The 16933-nt window shown below is 33.2% G+C and overlaps 1 protein-coding gene across 7 annotated transcripts in view; it reads right to left on the minus strand.

Annotated features, from left to right (window-relative positions):
- The window catches only part of heph (polypyrimidine tract-binding protein 1 heph), a 974461-nt gene that overhangs the window by 139403 nt on the left and 818125 nt on the right, over positions 1-16933 (minus strand). For all 7 annotated transcript variants that reach the window (XM_075379895.1, XM_075379893.1, XM_075379896.1 and 4 more), the window contains one exon: positions 6699-6845. In XM_075379895.1, coding sequence (XP_075236010.1) covers positions 6699-6845 — 147 coding nt within the window. The remainder of the gene's footprint in view (positions 1-6698; positions 6846-16933) is intronic.

Below are 16933 nucleotides of genomic sequence, written 5' to 3' on the forward strand. Positions count from 1 at the left end.
TTTATTTCTTTGCCGATCGCGAGCGAATTTATTTTTAATCACATGTAAAAAATTAAAAGGGCCGATAGGTAGAAACGTTTGCATAAAAAAACCTCCCGGTTAGTGCTTTCTACGAGCAAAACTAAGGCTAGCGAATTTTACAATAAGCACTAAAATCGCGGTACGGTAGAGTTGCTCGGAAACCTCGTACACAGTAAAACTAAATGGGTAAATTAATACTTTATCCATAAATAATTAATTTTGTTCGTAGCAAAAAGTGTTCGGAGATTTTTTATGCAAAATTGTCTTATTTTTCTTTGGTAGTATTTATTTTTTCATAAGATAAAAAAAAAAAAACAAAATACTAACGAGAAAACTGATATTTTTTCAAAAAACCACATTCTTTTCCATAAACGGCAAAAAATTTGCAAAATCAGTCAAATCTAAACATGCAAAATTAATAAATGACGTATTCTACATATAAATCTGCTTGTATAAAAATATGAGTTTCATTAAATTTTTTATAACAATTTGTTTACAGCGTCATTTTCATGTTTTTACGAAGTATACTAAAAACATTTACTTTCTAAAACTCACTGAAAAATTAAAGTTTCTGAAACACCATCACTGCCATATTAAAAGTTTTACCTTAAAAATAACAATTTCTTTTTTGGTTTGTTTTACCTTCGGGTCCGCAGTCAAGCAATTCATTCCGAATGATTTGTAGCGCGTGTGAAAAATGCCATGCCTGATCGGGATTCGAACCCACCCAGGGCCTCCAAGTGAAAGGCCGAGACGCTACACTCGCGCCACGGAGGCCGGCAAAAATAACAAATAAAATATTTTCACACGGTTTTCAGTTTTAACCAAGGTATAAAAACACGCAATTTTAAAATATTGATAAATAAACAAATAAATAATATATAGAGGTACCCTTTATGGAATGAGTAGGTCAAGAACAGAATGCTATATTGACTTTTTCATTTTCGGCAATTTGTTTATTGTTGTAGGAGTTTTATTAACTTTCAAATTTTCACAGTAGCTCCGGATTAACGGGTAATCAGAAATTAAAAATACTTCGAAAATTTGACTAATTTATAGCCTTGGGTTTTATGAATCCGTACCTTTTTGAATTCTTTAATTATCTCTAATAGGAACAGAGAGAGTTACGTTAGTTTATGTATTGTGCATTCTCGAGATACACTTACCTATGTATGATATCTATAGCGCGATTTTGGTGCTTATACTGAAACTCACTAGCGTCCTTGGTTTTGCTATAAAAAAAAGTACTCGGGAGGTTGTTTTTAATGGGAAATTTCATCAGCTATCAATCGGTGCTTTTTATTTTTACATGCGATTTAAAAATAAACTCCCTATTGGCGAAAAACAAAAAAATTACCTTGATTTGAAAAATAATAAATTAAACGCTTAGTTATTTGCTCATGTCCGTTATTTTAAACTGTTATTCTACAGTTTTCCGAACCCGTTCCAATAATTTATTTGCTATAGAAAACTTTTTCGATGTCAAAATCTGTATTAATTCGGCAATTAGAGGCAATGTATATAATGGAATATTTCAATACAGAAAATACTATCTTATTTTTTAGTTCTTTAAAACTACCTGTTAAAAAATCTTTGTTAAACGACCTGCGATACAAGGAGTACCACAAAATTCTTTTCTCAACGAATAAAGATTTCATCGTACAGTGATTAAGGGAGTCGTGTAATTTTCTTTCTTTTTCCTGTTTAGCCTCCGGTAAATATCTTTCAGACAATACTTCAGAGGATGATATGTATGAGCGTAAATGGAGTGTAGTCTTGTACAGTCAGTTTGACTATTGCTGAGATGTGTGGTTAACTGAAACCCAACCACCTAAGAACACCGCGGTATCCACGATCTAGTATTCAAATCCGTGTAAAAATAACCGACTTTACTAGTACTTGAACGCTTGAACTCTCGACTTCCACATCAGCTGATTTGGGAAAACGTGGACATAAGTTAACTGTAGAATTTAACACAAAGTGCATTTCGGTTGGTTACGGGGAGGGGGGTATGTGACCGTATATAAGTACCATTACCATTCCCACATAAGTAGGACAGCAGAAGTTTGTTATTCTTGATATAACGGTCCTGACGATTTTATAAGTCTGATATCTCACGTTAGGTCACCCGTAACACCTTCTCTAATGTCACCTTAAATATTCAACATACATTTTTTATAATACGTAATATATTGAGGAACATACTCATCGAATTTTCTGTTCCTAAAAATACAAAAAATTTCAGATTTAAATGTTACGAAATTCATAAAAATTCCAAACAAATCATATTTATTTATTTTTTTTTTATAAAGTGTGCATTATTTCTTTTGATTTTAATGGTACAAAATTCAAGTGTTCTTATTAAAATTGTCCAACAAATAAATTATACGTGTATGCATGTATATATATATATATATATATATAAACACACACACAACTTTGTTTTAAGTGTCTGATCTGTTAACCCACTGAAGAAATTTCAACAAATTTGGTTTTCAGTTCGCAAAAAAATGGTCCCTTTTTTTAGTGTTTTCAAGAATAAAAAGAAATATAGGAAGTTAAAAATGATATAAACTTTCCACGAAATGCGGTCATGTAAAAAGGAACAGATTCCGAATTAAAATTAAATAATATATACAGTACGATAATTTTAACGCGCACATTATTTAATAGGATGGGCATACACTGGATGTGTTTTTTAATGATAAGACGTATTTTCACCTTACGGGTTACATCAATAGTCAAAACAACAGATATTGATGAACAAAAATCCATACATCTAACATAAATCGCCGCTGCACACACAGAAGGTAGGGTGTGATATTTCTCGACGACGAATAGCGGGTACAATTTTTTTTATACGAAAACCTCGACAGTTCGTTATACCAGAAAATAATTATACAATTTGCAGCTCTTCTCCAGTCTGATGGACGTTATAGTTACAAGATGGAGCAACGCGCCATACATCCAAAAACACCATGAAAGTTATGGAAGAATTCTTTGGTGAAAGTATGACCTCAAAAGGTCTGTGGCCCCCTCGTTCCGCATTTATTTATTTCGTCCCCCGACTTCTTTCACTGATTTTATTTTTTAAAGAACGTGTATACCGAGCAAACCCGCGTACAATAAAGACATGGAATGAGCCATTACTGTAGAGATGAATTCCATTAACCCTTAAGTCCTACGAAGGGTGTCAAAACATTTGATGCTAAGGGTTCCAATCTCGTCTTCTTTTTCTGTTTTAGCCTCCGGAATCACCGTAATATATTACTTCAGAGGATGATATGTATGAATGTAAATGAAGTGTACTCTTGTACAGTCTCATGTCGACCGTTCCTGAGACGTGTGGTTAATTGAAACACCCCCCCCCCACAACAAAAAAAAAACACCGCTATCTACGATCAAGTATTCAAATCCGTATAAACGTAATGCCTTTACTCGGAATTGAATCTTACAACTCTCGACTTCGAAAACGATTTGCGATGACGAGTTCACCACTAGACCAAACCGGTGGGTCAAGGGTTCGAACCTGCCTTCAGGAAAGTGGTAGACATTAACTGTAAGACATTAACAGTTGTGCATAATTACATTCTATGTATCAAATCAAATGCCAGTATCTCTATATTATAGTATACAGTATCATGACGTGCCCGATAAAATGACTGCACTGTACTTAAATAAAAAATAATAAATATACCAGCAATTTTTTAAAATAACGTACTGTAGTATGTTTTGATTTTATAAATAAATATATGTTATTGAATTAAAAGTTTAAAATAAGTGTAACATTGATTTCAAAAAAGCATCGGGTACGTGAGAGGGAAACGACTGATACCGTAGAAGGTGTGGGAGTAATGATTAAGTTGTTTCCCGGCAAGGATTTGTTGACAACTCCCTTCGCCGAGTTTTTCCCCTTTTGTCTTTGGTATTACTTATTACATTTTTCATATTTATCAGATAGAAGGTCAAGAACTAAGTAAAATCTTATAAAATATAGTACAATATCAAGTTTTATAATAAACTATAAACGTAATAATTAGTTTAACTTTTTATACCTTTTTAATTTAAAAACACAAAATAGTCAAAAAGTAAACATTAAAAAAAAAGTGTAATAGATATAAATGAAGCAAATAAAAAAGGTATTTTTATTTTACAAAGATATTTAATTAAAGCTTCCTTCTAACATAATAAATGAAAATAATAACAGTAATGATAAATCAAGTAATTACATTACAAAAATGTGTATGTTTGTATATTTAGTTAATGGAGGTAAAGATTATTTACGGAAAATTTAAAGAAAGAAAAACGGTTGACGGTAGCAAAGAAAAGGGTGGAAGAGGGTGGTTAAATGGAAACAGGTAGAAAGGGCGACGGAGAAGGTAGGGTAGGGAAAAGATTAAGGAATGAGAAGACAAGTTAATGAAAAAGCTTTAATCAGCACTTAATTAAGACACGACCTGTTAATGAAAGTGAAGTAACAAAAGGGACGGTAGCGGTGCGGTAGCGACGTTTAGAGAGGAAGTGTACAAGACTTACGGGAAGAAGTAAAAGTTGTACGCACAGTACGTATGTGTGTGTAGCCTATCAGAAGGCAAGACGGAAAGCCATAACTCATATAAACTTCACTTGTGACTTCACTTCAACCGGGAGCTAGCCTTTAACGCAAACAGAGACAGAATAAGAAGTAAAAGAGAGAACGATGAAATAAAGAAGACGAGAAAAATGACAAGATTTCGCTTTCCATTACCTAATAATTTCTTTTATCACGGTATTGTATAATTAGTTATATAAAGCGTTACAACACGCAGAAAACTAACGCACGCGCCGAGGATAAGTTACTGCCCTGATTGATTAACTAACATTTTAACAAATTAATTTCAAATTAGTTTTACCGTGATCGATTATAATTTAATACCAGTAATTTAAAATTACCAAACTAATCAAACATCGTAATTTTATTATTAAGGTTTTAAAAATAATTATAAATATTAAACTAGTAGAGAATAAATTTTCATATTAATAAATCTGTAGTAGCCAAATTACATAGAGTTGTAATATTATTGAGTCTTCTCTAAAAATTTAATATAAGTAACATATCCACACCTCTTCAGTATCTCCTAGGTTTTATATAGTAATTAGTTATTATTTTCATATATTAAACCGGTCTTGTTGATGTATATTCTTAACGTACAACGACAGTTGCAAGATTGTTCGCATAATCCACAAGACAAACTTATATTTTAGTAAAATAATTTTTGATTAGAAAAAAAATTATTGGTGAAAAAAAAAATTAAAAATATATGTACAAGAAAAAATAATTCGAAGACAGTTATAATAACATGTTTGAAATTACATAAAGAAAAAAAAATGCAATCTTTTCAACTTGTGAACAATAAGCAATATCACCGTGGCCAAGTAAAATGACGATATATAATACATATAAATGGGTCTTGTTCAGACTCGGTTTGACCACTTCTGAGATGTACGATTAATATAGAGCCGACCACCAAAATACACCGCCGTATACGGTGGGTGTAAACGATTCTACCACTAAACCAATCCCGGTCAGTTGACGTACATTAAATAAATAATTTCAGATGACATTTAATGAAAGATTTAGGCAATAAAAAATAAAATGATAAAAACTTAATTCACTTTTTCCATCCTGAGAATTTTCGGTGAAAATAATTTATAAAATTGAACGTCCAAACTTAATGCAATTTTAAAAAGTAATTAACAATGCTTTTTAATCTTTTAATCTCCGTTACCTTTTAATCTTTACATGGAACTAGCAGTTAATGATGTTAAAGAACAATTTAGATTCGGAGTAACAGTACAAGGTGAAAAGATAAAGATGCTACGATTTGCCGATGATATAGTAATTCTAGCCGAGAGTAAAAAGGATTTAGAGGAAACAATGAACTGCATAGATGAAGTCCTACGCAATAACTATCGCGTGAAAATAAACAAAAACAAAACAAGAGTAATGAAATGTAGTAGAAATAACAAAGATGGACCACTGAATGTAAAAATAGGAGGAGAAAAGATTATGGATGTAGAAGAAGTTTGTTATTTGACAAGTAGAATTACTAAAGATGGACGAAGCAGGAGCGATATAAAATGCCGAATAGAACAGACAAAACGAGCCTTCAGTCAGAAATATAATTTGTTTACATCAAAAATTAATTTAAACGTCAGGAAAAGATTTTTGAAAGTATGTTTGGAGTGTCGCTTTATATGGAAGTGAAACTTGGACGATCGGAGTATCTGAGAAGAAAAGATTACAAGCTTTTGAAATGCGGTGCTACAGGAGAATGTTAAAAATCAGACGGGTGGAAAAAGTGACAAATGAAGAGGTATTGCGGCAAATAGATGAAGAAAGAAGCATTTGGAAAAATATAGTTAAAAGAAGAGACAGACTTATAGGCCACATACTAAAGGCAACCTGGAATAGTCCTGTGTAGGCAGGCCACGTTTGGAATATGTAAAACAAATTGTTAGGGATGTAGGATGTAGGGGGTATACCGAAATGAAACGACTAGAACTAGATAGAGAATCTTGAAGAGCTGCATCAAACCAGTCAAATAATGACTGAAGACAAAATAAAATCTGAAAAAAAATTCATTATTTAAATTACTACGTAAAATAGTTTTTATAATTTTGTTCTTTTAACTTACCGCATTGCTATGGCTCTGATCCGTTTTTAATTCTTTATGATTGGAGAATTGAACATAGACGGCACGGCCACGTAACTGTGCCGTGCAAGAAGTAAAATAAGTGACCATAGTAGAAGCAGCAACTTCATCGGCCATTTCTAGGAACGCCTGTAATAAATAAAAAAAATAAATAAATAACAAACATTAATATAAAACGAAATTTGAAAAATTACATGTGTACAAATATATTTCAAGCCGCTTATTGCGCTAATATTACATTTACAGATACGTAAAACGAATTAAATTCTACTTGCGCGTTTATTCCTCTCTATACAATATCACTGAAAAAAAGGTAAAAACTTACTTTGATAAAAATTTCCTAAGGGTTTAAATTTTTCAATATCATAAATTATACTATAACTGGAGAACTAGAAACCTAGCGTAGCGCAAGGATGTTTACCGTAAGTTAAAAGTGGCAAAAATAAATTTGTACCGTACAATCATTAAACAGGATCAAAAAAAGGAAGGAAATATTTCAAAACCAGAATCTGGCTATATGTGAAGTGTAAAATTAAAAATTAAACAAAAGAATACCCTACCTTTAAAAATTTATCTTTAATATAAAACCGTAAAAAGATTAAACGAAATTGAAAATGTTACCCGTATCTCCGCATAATATTCTCTACTCGGTACGACTGATATAAGCCAACATTCTACGAGGAGAAATTTCTGAATTTTCCTTTTTATCGGCCCCCAAAAAAGGGTTAAATAAGCTAATGGAAACATAAAATTCTGCATAGACACTAAGTAAAAGTTTATATGAAAACTATTTTAGAAATTCGGTTTCAAACGAACAAAATAGTGAAGCTGATTTCGTATTTCCAATTTCTGTTCTGAGAATGCTCTAAATAATATATTTCAAGGAATTTTCTAATTTGTAACAACTATAAAACTGAAATATTGTTTATATGATCGTTCTTCAAAAGCATAAAAATTTGATATTTGTCCCTGCAGAGAACGGGTACGAAAACTAATTCACATAAAATAAAATGTAATTTCCAATTTTTTTATGATTAATATTATTATTGTACAGTTATAAAGATAACACAAAAAAACGGGGACTTTTGACATGCGTAGCGACAGCGATGTACAGTTGGCAGCACTATTTTATATAAATGCAACCTTGCCACTCGGTCATCATGGAACAGTGAGCTTTCGCCATAAAAATTTTTTCAAGTGTGTAAGGTATAAAGAGGGAGTTCAAAAATTCCCTTTTTCTTGTGTCATCTTTATTAACCCGCAATATAAATAATTACAAAAAGAAGACCTAACTTATAAGGGAAGATTTTTTTGTCATGCTCATTTAACTATTCGTCTCAAATAGTTTTAGTCACGAATATTCTAAGTCGTATTTAGCAGCAAAGAAAAAAAAATTGAAGTATTTCAAAACGTTATTTTACATATCAGCACTGAAAAAATTGCATTCAAATCATTGCTACTGTGGTTTATTTAATTCAGTCACATTTTGTAAATTATGTTAAAAAATAAACAAGAATTCATCAAGCTAAAAATTAGACTACAAAACCAAATTTAACCGATTTGTTTACCCTAAAGTAAAATTAGTAGAGGTTATTAATAAAAAAAAAAAAAAAAAAAAACCATAAAACACACTCATTCTTACAATATACATCAAACAATCGAGTTACGATCAAAAAATTGTCTTATCCCAGTTTTACATAATTAACTTCTGAAACTCTTAATTCTTTTTTAGTTATTTTTGTTATGAAAAAAGAACACTTCCCTAACAGATTTGATGTCTTAACAATCTTAACGAAAAATAATAATAACAACCCAATCCAACTTTCTTACAGAATTTGAGACACGTCCAAAACTAACAAACCCCACCAAGCTAATTATGATAAATACAAAAGTAAAAGATCAACTTTAAAGGAGATATATTTCAACTCTTGCAATCAAGACAGGATTCAAGAAGGAGGTCGGACTATGTCCTCTTCTCTTCAGTGTATCTTGGAAAAGGTCATAAGAGAATGGAAGGAAGTTTGCCAAGTTATTTTAACATTGTATGATATTTGCAGATGATCACGCCCTCGCGGTAGAAGATATAAAAGCGGTACAACAAGAAATAAATGTTGTACACGGATTGGTCAAAAAGCAGGCTTAAAAGATGTCCAATGAAAAAACTGAGAATATGACTATATTAAGAACGCACCAACATTGTTACGGCCAGAAATCCGAAGAATTAAGAAGACCAAATTTAGGCACTTGGATGAAGTTATCCGACCAAATGGGATGAACAAGAAAGTAAAAACGTTAGGATCGATAAGATTATAAAATCCTGCGGTGTAACAAAAGACGGGTACAATAAGAAGCGGATCTAAAAGATTGGCAAGATTAGGCGTGTACAAAAGTAATCCGATCGAATTTTATACGCGGCAGAAAACGTAGCTCTGAACCAAGGCGAAACAGACGAACTGGAACTTGCTAAAAGACCTAGAAAAACTAACGATGACTGGAAATTAAGAAAAAATGAAGAGTTTTTTCGGGAGTAAGATAAAATCACGGAAAGAATACGTAAATGAAGGACTAACATTCTACGGACATCTGACTAGAATAGATTCAAACAGCCTTACGAAAAGAATTTTTGACAAGTGTAATAGGATGACAAGACATACGGTAAACTGTTCAAGCAAGTGAAAGACGGCTTAAGGGTAGCAAACATAAACGTGACGGTTTTAAAAATCAGAAGGTTGTTTAGATAAAAAAGGAATTAAGAATTCAAAAGGATCCAGAACGAGAAGAAAGAATCCGTTAACCTAAAGGGGTCGAAAGAAAGGAGGAAGCGGCACAACGAAAGAATTAAGGAATATTGAAAAGCTTAAAAAACTAGCCAGAAGTTAATTATTCTTCTTGATTCTACAATGACCGGAGAAAAAAAATAAAACCAATATTTTTTTTAATTTGTGGATTAATTCACCACAGAAGGAAGCTTCTTTTACCTGCCAATGTGAAAATGGAAATTTTGTAGCGTAAAAAATAGTGCCGTGCACGACCAGAATTCAAATTCGGGACTTCCGGATGAAAGAACAAGACGCTATTACACTGCCAAAGAGATGGGCGGATTTGTTTTTCGAATAAAAGATTATAAATTATTTAACTTTCTACAAGATCCATTTTACTTAGGCATGTAAAAGAAAATCTTCATTAGAAATTAAAAAAAAAAAACAAACAATCTCTTCAAATATTAAATTTCTTTCAGTACTGCATTTTTATGAGATGAAAAGTGATCAAAGAAATATTTTATTAAAATAAAAAAAAACTATCTTGACACTATAACATCATAATATCAATGACATTTACCAGAAAGATGACAATAAAATAACATCTAATATATGCAGGAGAACGAGAGAGAAGTATATAACAAATAAAAACGTGACGAAAAACAATAGAAGAACGAAAACGATACTCAAAATGAAGTAGAACAACAACGTAATTTTTTCTTAAAGATCGCGCACTGTCAATTTGTATTCACAAGGGATACCAATGCGATATTCGCTTATCTTTATTTTTAAAAAGTACTTATATATTAAATTAAAGAAAATTCATTTTATGTATGATCAATATATTCTGACACCCATATCAATCATTTTGACATTTATTGATACATAAATATTGTTTATCTTTTTAAAAATTAAGGTTAGACGCGAAGATATTAATAAAATAAAAGAATATCAAAAAAACTCACCTTAAAAGAAAAAGAAAAAACATTTTCAATTTCGAATTTCTAAACCCGGCGGGACCAACTTGAAAGACCAAAATTAGAAACTTAACCATTAAATAATTTAAAAAACGATTAAATATATATGCAAATTAAGAAATTATAATTTTAGATTTATTTTTCTTTACTATGACTGTATGTAATGGCTTATAACTTTGATTATACTAAAAAGAACTTCAAAACTTTAAAAACACGTAAATATTTATCGAGATAGCTTTAAGATTCCGGTTGAGGTCTTATTTCATAAAAAGTACGTAAAGTTTGCCACCCAACATTCACTTCCGTTTACATTCCATACTGTAGCCAGCAAGTCGGGCGTTAATGAAGAAGTCTTAGTTAAAAAAAAATCAGCAGCTAAAGGCGGTACATAAATCCAATCTTTAATGAAACCCTACAAAAATAACTTTACCGGGAGTCGAATATTTGGAGGTAAGCGACCGTGCAATTGGACCTTTACGACCGATCCACCGACCTGGGAATAAAGTATCAAGAAAATCTCGGACTTTTAGGCGTAAGTGAAGCGGTGCTCCGTCTTTTTTTTCCCCCCTACTCTCCCCGACCGGATATCCAATTAAGTATACTCAGTCGGGGAGAGTGTCCTTTTACTCGAAGGAGGCGTCCCCCACCCGCCGGCTATACGTCCGGCACGGCAGGTTGGCCTCCCCGGTCTCGGATCTTTTGTTTTACGTTGCCTGCCTCTAATTCCCCGCTTTAGAGCCAAGGTCCGGCTATGCCGTCCCCCAGCGCCTCAGCAGGGAACCGGGACTCGGCCTTTGGCCTCTAATCGACAGCGCCGACCCCACAAAGAGCCTAGGCTTCCGCAGGGACGACCCCGCCGACCGGGACTTGGTCTTTTATTTTAACCCAAACTCAAACTCCCCTGGAGTTCGTCCCCTTCTCAGGTACCCGCACACCAAGGCGTACGGGCCCTCCATGGAGTGACTGTCCGCCCTCCCCTACTGTTTATACTCCCATTCTTCTGTCTTCATCCTCTTTGGCCCGCAGGACCTCCCCGGCGAACCTGCGGAACCATTCCCAGTTCTCATTGTTGTACCCCGACCAGTTTATGAGATTTTCTGGTGTAAGACCATTAATTACTATTTGACCTCTGTTAACGGCCCATCTTGGACATATGAACAACGTATGTTCGGCATCGTCATTCTCTGGACAATAGATGCACTGCGGGGTGGCTCTCTTCCCGATCCTATACAGATACTGACCGAAAGAGCCGTGCCCCGACAGTAATTGTGTCATGTAAAAACTGACATCTCTATGTCATGACAGTCTATTGTTATTCCGGGGAATAACAATAGAGTATTGTTATTCCGGGGAATAACAATAGAGTATTGTTATTCCGAGTCTATTGTTTTAATGTTAGGGATTAGACGTCTGGTCCATTCTCCCACTCTGGACCCTGCCCACTCTTCTTGCCATTCTTGTTCTATAATCCCTTCCATCTCTTCTTTCGACATACCGCTGTGTCTGAGGGTTCTGGCTTTTATCTAAAGGTCAATGGGTAGGACCCCGCTCAGTACGCACAGCGCGTAATACGATACCGTACAGTAACTAGCAGCTACACGCAGCAATGCCAGTCTATGGACACTTCTCAACTTCTTTTTATTTCGCTGTATGTTCATTGCCGCCCCCCATATGGGAGCCGCATACAGTACCGCCGAAGTGATAGCCGCGGTTATCAATCTTCGAATAACTATTTTAGGTGTGCCGTGGTTTTGAAATAATCCTCTTAATCCCTTTACAGCAGGAGTAACTCTCCCACAAATCATATCAATATGCTTGCTGAACCTTAAACTTTTGTCCAGAAGTAACTCCAAGTATTATGTTTCTTTTACTTCATCAATTCTCTGTCCTCTGATATTTAGATTCACACTTCTTAATGGTCTTCTACCCGAGAGGACCAGGCAACAGGATTTATTAGGAGCTATTTCTAATTTGTTATCCTCCATCCATTCATCTATTGTTCTTAGCGCTTGGTTTGCCTTGTTCTCCAGTTCATTAATATCTCTGTCTTCTACTAATATTGCGATATCAACCGCGTATCCTACTATCGATACCCCTTCGAGGTAGTTCAGCCTGAAGATTTTATCATAGAAAACATTCCATAAGGTTGGGCCAAGGACAGATCCCTGCGGCACCCCTCCGAATACCTGAAATATCGCTTTCCTTTCTAGGGTTTTGACTTCTATGAACCTATTTTGCAGATATTGATCTATCTGATTTACTAAGTAATTACTTATTTGCATGGCTTGAAGCTCCTCAATGATGGCTGTCCAGCGGACCGCACCAAATGCGTTTCTAACATAAAAAAGACGGTGCTCCGTCTTAGTGTTAGAAATGGTGTCCCATCTTGGTCGTCATCGTCTAAGGAATTAGAAAATGGTGAAGAACGTCCAGATAGTTTACGGTTGCCTTCTGGAAAAAGAACGGGCTGTTCAACATGTGTACCGAAGAAAGTTTATTTGTGATTCTCCGAGTAACAATTCATCGATGGTATAATCGGTTTGAAACAACGGAATGTGCGTATAAAGGGAAAAGAGCACGAGCTACGGAAGGTGTCTAAAGAAAATACTCAACGTGTAAGGGAACCTTCCCTGCGTAGCCCTAAAAGATTTGTTAGAAAGCTGTACCGATAACTAGCAATGTAGGTGACGAAAATGTCGAATGTTTAAGAAAACCTATACGCAGCCATACCGTTTACAACTGGTACAAGATTTGAAGTCTGCAGACTACGGTGTGATACCGATTTCTCGATTAAAATGTTGAAAGATGAAGACGACTCGTCTTTCTTGATTGTATTATCTTTAGCCTTGAGTCGACATTTCATCTTAGTGGAAGGTATCCGGGAGTAAAAAAATCCATATGAACTCTTACAATTCCGAAGAGATTTCCCGAATTTAAAAGATTTCTTTTAAATTTTAAAAGACTTTTCGGATCGTTCATTTCGCTGAAACGAGGGTAACAGAAATTGATTATTCGGATATGTGCGTCCTCATCTATTTTCTCAACAACAAAATGGACTACAGAATTTTAATCGCGATGATGTGCATTCCCACTGCCATAACTCAGGCCGGGATAGTAGGAATGACAGTTTGTCCGACCGCTGGATTGGTCGGCGTTGTCTACCGGATTGGTCTAGTGGTGAACGCGTCTTCCCAAATCAGCTGATTTCGAATTCGAGAGTTCTAAGGTTGAAATCCTAGTAAAGTCAGTTATTTTTACACGGATTTGAATACTAGATCGTGGATACCGGTGTTCTTTGGTGGTTCGATTTCAATTAACCACACATCTCAGGAATGGTCGAACTGAGACTGTACAAGACTACACTTCATTTACACTCATACATATCATCTTCATTCATCCTGTGAAATATTATCTGAAAGGTAATTACCGGAGGCTAAACAGGAAAAAGATAGAAAGAAAGAAGGATCGGTCGGTGTGGGTGCGATGACACAATCTGTTTGCGGTACCTGCAAGATCACCCGATTTGATCTCGTGATTCTTCCTTTGCGATTTTATAAAAGGATTTTGTGTAACTTACTTCCTCTACTTACTAATCAAGCCGGTTTGAGACACAGAATTGAAGCGGATGTCCCTTTAAATACTCTAGAGACATGCACGTTAAAGTATCGGACGAACTCTCCTAAGGATAGACATATATCCCGTTGATTAAATATGCTCACAAAGAACACTTGTAAGGAAAAATTGAAAGAGTTATTCTTTCATTTTATTTATAATTCATAATATAAGTCAAAGTTGAGAAATGTTACTCGTAAATAACTTTCACACCGCAATAGTACACCTGTACGTAAAAAAGTTTTCGATTAAAAACTTTGTGTTCTAACGAAGATTGAGACACCTACTTATAAACGGGAAATACGGTAAAGGTTTAAACATTTCGTTTTTAAGTTGTCAGTAATCTTAATGTAAGAATAAAGGAAAACTTTCCACTTTTTATGTTCTCATTTTACTATTTTTCTTTTTCTTTCCATTAAATTATCACTTAAATTATTTTATTTTTACAGCAGCAACGAATAATCGGTTAATTTAATTACGGTCATTGTGTAACGTTTCTTTTTACCTCATTTACTTTCTATTACTTTTTTTATTGTTTTATTTTTTTCTTCTACGTCACATTTTAACTTAACTGCTGTAATTAAGTTATTATAACTAACGAGTTACAACCTTTGCTTTTTATACAAGACATTTTCTTTTTACGGTTTATAATTTTTATATAAAGAAATCTTCATTTTAACAAGTGTCAATAATTTTCTTATTTTTAGATTAATTTTTATCGTACTTTATTTAACGATAAAAGAATTTTGCAGGGATAAATTTAAATTAATATTAATTACTGCAGAAATATGATCTTTATTCATTTATTAATGAAATATTTATTTTATATATTTACAATAATTATAGGTACACACCCGATTACAATTATAATTGTAAGTTATAATTTAACAAAATTAATTAGACATAATCTTTATACGTAAAATATAAATATCCAGACAAATAAAAAAAAAAATTACTCTAAGTTTGTTCTTTACAGAGGTATGCGGTGATAAAAATAAATATTTAAGCAAAACAATCCCGTTATATAAACCTCTCGTAAAAAAAAGTTACGTATTTTAACCAGTATAATAAACGGATTTAAACTAAAAAGCATATTTCAATTGAAATATCAAATGGAATTGAAAGAATTAAAGTTACATTAATTTCTTACTTGGTAATATCGGATAAAATTAAAAAAATATAACTCTGTAATGGAGTGGTAGAGTTTAATCATCCTTTCATCCAGAAGGACCCCGATTAAAATCCCGATCGGACGAGGTATTTTTTTTACAGTACATTATTTCCATTCCATATATATTATCTTCGATTTGCTGATAATATAGTAATTCTAGCCGAGAGTAAAAAGGATTTAGAAGAAACAATGAACGGCATAGATGAAGTCCTACGCAAGAACTATCGCGTGAAAATAAACAAGAACAAAACAAAAGTAATGAAATGTAGTAGAAATAACAAAGATGGACCGCTGAATGTGAAAATAGGAGGAGAAAAGATTATGGAGGTAGAAGAATTTTGTTATTTGGGAAATAGAATTACTAAAGATGGACGAAGCAGGAGCGATATAAAATGCCCAATAGCACAAGCGAATCGAGCCTTCAGTAAGAAATATAATTTGTTTACGTCAAAAATTAATTTAAATGTCAGGAAAAGATTTTTGAAAGTGTATGTTTGGAGCGTCGCTTTATATGGAAGTGAAACTTGGACGATCGGAGTATCTGAGAAGAAAAGATTAGAAGCTTTTGAAACGCGGTGCTATAGGAGAATGATAAAAATCAGACGGGTGGATAAAGTGACAAATGAAGAGGTATTGCGGCAAATAGATGAAGAAAGAAGCATTTGGAAAAATATAGTTAAAAGAAGAGACAGACTTATAGGCCATATACTAAGGCATCCTGGAATAGTCGCTTTAATATTAGAAGGACATGTAGAAGGAAAAACTTGTGTAGGCAGGCCAAGTTTGGAATATGTAAAACAAATTGTTAGGGATGTAGGATGTAGAGGGTATACTGAAATGAAACGACTAGCACTAGATAGGGAATCTTGGAGAGCTGCATCAAACCAGTCAAATGACTGAAGACAAAAAAAAAATTATTATCTTAAAAAGAAAAAAGTAAATTTCTAACAATAAATACATATATAAAAAAAGAAGGAATATATATATATATATATATATATATATATATATATACACAATATGTCCCACGAAGAGGAGCACGCTTTTGATTTATTATCACTCATCCATTCTCCTAACGATTTTTCTGAAACTTTACAAACCTTTTAAGAAAGGTTCTAAAAATGTTCTCTGAAAATTTCAACCTTCTAGAATTCATAGAAACAAAATGAAATGAAATAAACCCCAAACCCAGAACACAAAAAAAATCCATAAAGAAATCCAATAAGATTAAAATTAAGAGAAAATAATCAAAATAACAAAAAAATAGTTAACCTCAAAATAGGAACTAAAAAATAAAATAAATAATATCCAAAAAAAAGTAAAATTCCTTTTTAAAAAAATTTGCTATCATAGGTTGAAGTAATATAAAATAAAGCAACAAAATACGTTATTTAATACTGAAATTACCATAGACACGTAGAATACGATACGCAGAATTAACAATTTCATATTTACTCAAACGGAAACAAAATACATACAACAAATATCCATTTACAAATGCCCCGACCATCTTACTTAATCTAATATCGAATTCTGCTGAAATAACAGAGAAACAACAATAACATTCATTTTAATGAAACATTATACAACGTTTATTAAACTTAAAACTAATACGTTACAAAACGACTACATCTATTGAAAAGGTAAGGACTATATTAATAAAGCCGGAATAGGAATAAATGGAGAATATAAAATTAA

Source organism: Lycorma delicatula, chromosome 12, assembly GCF_047948215.1.
Source record: "Lycorma delicatula isolate Av1 chromosome 12, ASM4794821v1, whole genome shotgun sequence".
NCBI classification, from domain to species: domain Eukaryota; kingdom Metazoa; phylum Arthropoda; class Insecta; order Hemiptera; family Fulgoridae; genus Lycorma; species Lycorma delicatula.